Source organism: Kryptolebias marmoratus, linkage group LG16 (assembly GCF_001649575.2).
Source record: "Kryptolebias marmoratus isolate JLee-2015 linkage group LG16, ASM164957v2, whole genome shotgun sequence".
Classification (NCBI taxonomy): Eukaryota; Metazoa; Chordata; class Actinopteri; order Cyprinodontiformes; family Rivulidae; genus Kryptolebias; species Kryptolebias marmoratus.
Window position 1 is genome coordinate 705,229 of NC_051445.1, and position 7,540 is coordinate 712,768.

A 7,540-nucleotide genomic window follows, 5' to 3' on the forward strand; every position below is an offset into this window, starting at 1 on the left:
GGTCCTGTTGGAGCTCTAAACTCGGTCCTGTTAGAGCTCTAAACCCGGTCCTGTTGGAGCTCTAAACTCGGTCCTGTTAGAGCTCTAAACCCGGTCCAGTTGGAGCTCTAAACTCGGTCCTGTTAGGAGTTCTACAGCTCAGAGTTTAAACAGGAAGTTGGTTTTTAATCTTTAACAGTTTTTTTACAATCCCAGGTGAAGTTTTAACCTCAGGATGATCTGATGACATCACTAACTTTGATCTGTCTGAACTTTCTAAAGTTGATTTCCACATGTTTGACCTTTGACCCACAGTTTATTCATCCCATCGTCAGCTTAGATTATTACTGAAGGTTGTCCCAAACTCCTGTTGGGCTCTGAGTTTGAATTTTGTTGAATTTTTGGCACCTTTCAACATTAGTGCAGATGTTCTGATCAGCTGGTGTTCATACGTACTCTCTTCCTGCGTGTCGGACGAGTTGCTCGGGTCGGTGGGCAGGTCTTCGTCGTTCGTGATGTCCAGCGAGGAGAGGTTTCCCAGACTGGCGGTCGGTGGAGGCAGCATTTGATTGGTTGACTCCGTCTGACTGTCTCCTCCTCCTCCTTCCTCCAGAGTCTGATTCAGAGAGAACACAAACTGAGGAAACCAGCCCTGATCATAAGACCTGTATGAGAGGGGTCAGAGGTCAACTGAGACCCGAGCAGAAACACCACAGAGGTGTGAAAGCAGCTCAGAAAAGAGTTCATATCTGACTGTTTTAGGTGAAGCTACAGGAGGGAAGTGATCCCAAAGAGCCAGACGTGTCTGAGACAACTGCACAAAGCTAATCTAAGGATCCATCTGCATGTGAACTGATCCAAATCTGCCCGTCTTCAGTTTTAACCTGTTCCAGGAGATTAAATCATAAACATGGAAAAAAAAAATAGTTTTGACTCACTGGCTGAAATAAAAAAATAAAAACAATTCAGTGAGACTGGAACACAAAATTCAACATTTCTCTCACAATTATGATTTTGCAACCATCCCTCAGCTGATCTGTGGTGATTATATGAAAAGGAGCTCATCAAAAAGCTGGAAGAGGTCAAGGATTGACCTCCTTAAAGGCCTTAAAACGGGTTTCAAACCCAAGGAAAGCTTATCTTAGGTTTTAAAGACGGTCTAAGCAAACAGATGCATTTCCGTTTCTGTTTGTTCTTCTAAATCCAATGTCTCTGGTAGAACACGAAGGCTCAGGACTTCTGCACAGTTCTGTCTGTGTATCTGCAGATGTGAAGACTTACGAAGAAGGCAGCAGCAGCTGAGGTGTTGGTGGGGGCGGTGGAAGGCAGCGAGCCGTGCGAGCTGGGAGGACTGGGCTCCACTGGTTCTGAGCTGATCCTGCTTCCTGATGAGGAGGGAACCTCCACGGGCGGACAGGAGGAGGAGGAGGAGGAGGGCGGGGTGGTCCCACCAAGGCTGGCGGTCGACGGAGGACTAACCAGACTGCAGGGAACCGGGGGGGGCGGGGAACTGCCGGTGGAGGGAACCGACACGGAGCTCAGGTCCAGCAGGTCTGTGACCGACACCGACTCATCTGCAGGTCTGAGGAGGCAGGAAGTAAAACACGAGGCCAGACGTTTAGAATCGTCCTGGTCTGCAGGTCAGAGGATTCAAAACGACAACATGACAACACTCACAGCAGTCCGTTCATGTGCTCCCCGGTGGGCGACACGTAGTCGTCATCTTCACTCGTCAGGCCCAGCTCCGTGCCGTAGCACTGGTGCACGATGTGCCACAGCTCTTTGGGAGACAGAGACTGAAACAAACACAGAACCTGAAGATTAATCTGAGACAGTTTGTCTCTGTGCTGGCGTCCACAGGAAACTGAGGCCGGGCTCGTCTCGACACAAGGCCCTCACACGGGTTTCAGCCAAGTGTCCTGTGATTGGTCAGACGTTGTTGTGGGCGTGGTTAAGCTTTAATGGAGCCATTTTGCTTCTGCTGCTCCGCTGTTAGAAAACACAACTGGTCCAGCTAAACTTAGAAACCTCAGAACTTAAATCGACCGCAGAGACACGTTTGTCCTCCTCCTCAGGAGGAGCCGCCCTCAGACGATGAAGCCTGAGCTCAGCCAATCAGAGGAGGTTCCCTTCAGCCTTCAGTTCTGACCCAGACCTCATCAAACTAAATCCAGGACCAGAACCTTCTTCACCACAACAGACCAGAACCTCGCCCTTATTACTGCAGACGAGGCCCTGAACCTCCATCCTGAACCAGAACCCCCGACCTGCTGAGAACCATGACCTCAGAGGTTCTGAGGCCTGAACTGAGAAACAAAAATTCAAATAGAAGGAGGTTCAAACTCCAAACAACCACTGCAAACACAGAACAGAACCAGAACTGGAATCAGAACCAGCAGCTGGTCATGTTCTGGTTCTGTAGCCCTCAGCTGTGTCAAACGGAGGAAATAACAGTAATTTCTCGTCTCTGCGTCTCCTTCTTGCTGACTCATGCTCGGTTCTCTGACCCGTGGGAGCGAGGGACGGCGAGGAGGCGGTACCTTGTCCAGCAGCGCGTTCTGCCACAGTCGAAAAATCAACATGAAGCTGCGATCCCTGGCCCCAAACGACGTGAAGAAATGCTGAGAAGAACAGGAAGGAGAAATGTGTGACTGAGGAGATCCAGTTGAGTCAGCTGGTTCTGTCCTGGGGCCCAACGACCCGCAGGGCCCGGCGCTGGCTCCGGGCCTACCTTGTCATTTTCAGTGCTGATCTGGATGGCGTTGGGGATGAGTTTGGCCGTCTTCTCCTTGGTTATGGAGGTGACGTCTTTCAGCAGGATGGTGATCTGAACAGAAAGAGTTTCAGGTGTGAGACCTCCGTGTTCTGCTCTGACGGCGGTGAACGTGGACGCAGCGGGACCTACGGTGGTCTCCCAGCGGAAGATGTTGCTGTAGAAGCAGAGCCAGTTCTCTGACAGATAAAGGCGACCCTGAAGCAAAATGTCCTTCTGCAGAGCGCAGGAGTAATCTGAGGAACAGAAACCAGGTCAGCTGATAGACAACAACTCCAGGATCTGTCAGAGTTTATAACAGAAGTGACCAAACATTCAACATGGCTGACCTCAACAGAGAGCAGCTTATAGGCATTAAAATCTGACCTTAAAATGTTAAAAACTTAAAAAGACTCAACAAGCTGCTCCAGGCAGTAACAAACACTGAACCCTTCGGTATCATTTAAGGAGGATTTAACGCATTAAAGGCCTTTCATGGCAGACTGTAAGGTGCTGTAGCCATTTTGGTGAAACTGTGACAACAGTCTGATGCTCAGAGGACGTGTTGGGAACGACTCTCAGCTACTACCACACCAGATTTCAGCTCAACATCTGTAAAACTGACTTTTATGTTTTTTAAAGGTCAGCTGGCTGTGGCAGCCATCTTGAATCAGATACTGGATATAATACTGGGGAATAATTATTATTTCTTAGAGTAAAAACTATAAACAGACAAACTGTTCACTGCAAACAGTGATAATCCTGGATCCATTTTGTTTTCAGAGGTTTGTAAAAAGTGGCGTGAAGTCTGGGATTATTCCGTCTTTCTGACGCCTGACGGTTCCTGACGGGTTCCTGTCTGGTTCCTGTCGGGTTCCTCACTCACCTACGATGAGCCGCTCCGTGTCGGGAAGCTTCTTGAAGATTTTACGGAAATCTTCATTCCGCTGTTTGTACGTAGGACTGAGAACCTGAGGCACAGGAGGAAAGGACGACTCCATTTTATTTCATTTTACTGAACAGAAAATATTAGAAACTAAAATAAAAACCTGTTTTTCTGTGACGGTGAGTTAAATGTACTTACGTTGTACCAGCTCTGCATTTTCTGCAAAGAACAGAACATTTATCAGACATCTGTAGTAATAAACAGTTTAAACAACTCACTGAAGTCTTTCTGTTTTATGCAACACTGAGGTGACAAACCTTCATGCTTCTTATTTCCTGTTTTCATTTCAACTCTGATTAATTAAAATATAATCGTTACGAAGCTGCTGACAAAAAAAAAACTTCAAACTTATCAGATAATCAAAGAAACATTTGGTCCAAGATGGAGGAACGTGGTGAAAGTTTGATCAGATAAAATAATATTTGTTCCTCCAGTAAACCTGCTGGGTGTTTTTATAGAAACAGCTTCAGGTTGGCTTAATAAAACTGGTGGTTTTGTTCTGAGTGGAGCTGCAGCTACTGAGTACTTAATTGATTGATTATTTGATCAATAGTCCATTCATCAGTATCCAGGTCAGCTGTTAGCTCCAGCCTGGAAACTGACTCCTCCCCACAGCGAAGCAGACGGCGTCCTGCAGTCCAGGGCGGGATGTCAGGACGTTTCAGGTCATTTTTCTTTTTGTTTCTGACGGTGAAACCCCTGCTCCTTCCTGCTGTGCACGCTGTCACAGCTCTAGTTTGGGGTTTATACACTGATAAGTCTGGTTCACTCAGGACGCAGCATCTTCGGCTTCTCGCTGTAAAAACCACGGCTGCAGAGGATTTAGTTTCACTCACAGCAGCTCGACTTTGTTTCACTGTGGAGTACTTTCACTTCTCTTCTGTATGATATGGTTTCAAACATCTGATCCATATTTTCCTCTTTTCAGAACAGCAGCAAGCGTTTAGTGAAACTCTGAGCAGAATTCAGTCACATGGATTAAATGAAGCATCAAACCAAAGACTTCCGCCTGGAGCAGGTCTTCGGTTTTTTAAATGACTTGAATAAAACATCTGCGCTCAGATAATTGAGCAGGAGATACGCCCCGTAGCAGCAGATCTACACACATCTGTCAGTTTATTTTAAATCAGCTGAAACAAACTTGACTTCAGTTTGAAAAAGTCTCAGCTGTAACCTAATTAAAGTCTTGATAGGAACATTTTAATCAAACCAGCTTCTTATTGTTATCTGCTGACACGGCAGATTGTTTCTGTCATCGTGACACAGATATGATTCTTCAGACCAATCACAGGTCCCGATCTTCCGCCTCACCTTGGCATTCCGGCTGAAGTGGCGAGAAGCCAGCGGGTAGGCCGACGACAGCGAGGAGGCCGAGGGTAAGGATGGCAGCGGGCTGTCAGAGCCTCCTCCTCCTCCTCCTCCTCCTCCGCTGCTCCTCTCTCCTCCCCCCTCACTCTCGCTGGCCTTGCCCCCCCCAAGCACCCTGCGCCGCAGGGAGGGAGAGCTGCCCGGGGTGCTGCGTGGAGAGTTACTGGCTGTACTGGAGGCAAAAACAGAAAACAGAGACGGTGTCAGCTCAGGGGAGAGACCAGGAAACGCTGCAGGTGTTTTCAGTTTGATGGATCCAGAAAGACGGGGCACGAGGGGTTAACGCCATCAGCTGAGCTGGTTCACACCGGGAGGGGTGTGTGTGTGTGTGTGAGGAACTCTGAACATCCAGTCAAGAAGAGTTGACTCAAAAGGGAAAAGTCCCTGACCGGCTGCAACGACACAAAACATCCCATAATACTGATAACATCCTGATAGCACCACACTAATCAGAAAGACGTTTCTGACAACGATAAATAAATAACTGTTTGTTCACAGCCTGTATTAATGTTGTTCTTAACGTTCACAAACCTTCAAATAAAATAAAATTCAAACAGAAAAACTGAACTTTTCTGGAAAAAGATGATTTAAAACCTGACACAAACTACCAGCATAAAACAGGGGCGATCATGTAACTGCCTCTGCATTCGTTGGCCTGTCTGTTAGTAAGATCTCTTCTGAACCACTGGACGGATTTTAAATCGCTTCCTGCACATTAGCTAACTGTGAGTCAGTGCAAGTCAAGATGGCCGCCACAGGCATATTATACTAACAGACCAAGAGTCCCCGCCTTCTCTCGATGTTGGGCATCGAAGCCAGCAGGACCCGCCATGTTCTGTCTTTGGAACCAGAGTCTGTGCACCAACCATGTGGAGCTTTAGGCCCCACCCCCCCTCAATCATGGCGTCACGACTTCTCTTTTAGGCCTGAAATAACCAATCACAGCTAACGACTCGTCACCTGAAGATCCAAGGTGTTTTTCTTTCGTAACGAGGACAACACCACTCATTTACACGGAGGGGGCGGGACTTAAACTGGAACCATCCAACAGAACGAAGGTCCGGTTCCGGCTTCAACTTCCTGGTTCTGGTCCGAGCTCTAAATTTACAGCCTACAGGTCGTCAGGGCAGATCCACTTCAGTGAACAGAAACCCAGCTATAAATGAGAAAGCTACAGACAGGTGGGGTGGTAGTAGCTGAGAGTCCCCCCCAGCAGACTCAGAGCTCTAACACACCAACAGGATCAGATGGAAGCAGCGGGTGACAAGCATTCAACCCTGAAAACAGACATTCAGTCAGCTCAGGTGTGTTTCAAGTGATGATCAATTAATTAATTAACCAGCAGGAGTGGGATCAATATAAACTGGATTTACAGCAGATTTTATTGGATCAAAAGATTAAAACTATTCAGATGGAAATAAAATGTTTTATATAAAAAAGAAGATGCTGGAAATGATTTCTGCTGCTAAAATGTTTAAATAAAAACAACCACAGCGGTCACTCATCCACAGACACACACACACACACACACACACACAGAGCAACAAATACAGCTAAAAACAACAACAACCAGTAAATGCAGAGTAGTTTAGACTCAAAGTCATTTATGATTTTAAATAAATCTTTTTGCTGCTTGTTTTATGGTTATAACACTACAGCAGTGTTAATTTTATTTTTACCAGGAAGATTTAAACATTTACTATTTTAACCTGCTAAAAGTTAACCTTAAACACAAAATCTGAAAGTCTGAACATAAGGTTTTATTTCTGATTTGCCTGTTCATTAAACAGCTCTTCCTGTCTGTATTTCAGCTGTGAACATGTCAGAATAAAGTTTCCCTTCAGCACAAACCATGCAAACCTCTGCAGCTTCAGCTGATCTCAGATCAGAGCTTCACCTTCAGCTCTGAAAGCTGCTCTGATGCTCTGATGCTTTCATTCATGTCCTCATGTCTGCAAACAGGATTACACGAGAAACTGACCAACCCAGCAGACCAGAACCAGAACCTGTCGGTTTGGGTCGGCAGTAAACCCTGCAGTGTGGTTTCTCCTCAGATGACAGCTAATCTGCTAATATTCACCCAGAACCGTCATATAATCCGCCCTGCTTTACTACCGAGCGGGGCGAAGTCCAACAGGCCGGTTCGGACCCGGCAGTTTGAACAGAACCTCCGTGCTTCAATCTTCGGGTTCCGAGCCTTTTAACCGGACAGCAGGCCGGGTTCGGGCTCGGCTCGGTTCGGTTTCAGACACTCACTCGAACATGACATGAGGCGGGCTGAATCCAGCTGAGATGCGCAGAAAAACAAGCAGGCCCGCCGGAGATCCGGACCGCAATCCAGAACCAGAACCAGAACCGCCGTCGGATTTTAATTCCCCATCGCGGCCGACACCCCTCCCCTGAGCCCCGCAGGTACCGGACCGACAGAACCCCCCTGCACCGACCGCAAGAGCCGGGAACGGGCTGCTGCCTCTGCGCCTGCCCGCTAATCCGTC

General features: G+C 47.4%; 1 protein-coding gene across 3 annotated transcripts in view; it reads right to left on the bottom strand.

Annotated features, from left to right (window-relative positions):
- gramd1a (GRAM domain containing 1A) overlaps positions 1 to 7,540 on the bottom strand; it is a 16,993-nt gene that overhangs the window by 1,337 nt on the left and 8,116 nt on the right. For all 3 annotated transcript variants that reach the window (XM_025003310.2, XM_037980335.1, XM_017404299.3), the window contains 9 exons: positions 4,989 to 5,217; positions 3,816 to 3,836; positions 3,618 to 3,702; positions 2,885 to 2,988; positions 2,711 to 2,806; positions 2,520 to 2,600; positions 1,657 to 1,775; positions 1,261 to 1,561; positions 436 to 595 (listed from right to left, as the gene is read on the bottom strand). In XM_025003310.2, the coding sequence (XP_024859078.1) occupies positions 436 to 595; positions 1,261 to 1,561; positions 1,657 to 1,775; positions 2,520 to 2,600; positions 2,711 to 2,806; positions 2,885 to 2,988; positions 3,618 to 3,702; positions 3,816 to 3,836; positions 4,989 to 5,217 (1,196 nt within the window). The remainder of the gene's footprint in view (positions 1 to 435; positions 596 to 1,260; positions 1,562 to 1,656; positions 1,776 to 2,519; positions 2,601 to 2,710; positions 2,807 to 2,884; positions 2,989 to 3,617; positions 3,703 to 3,815; positions 3,837 to 4,988; positions 5,218 to 7,540) is intronic.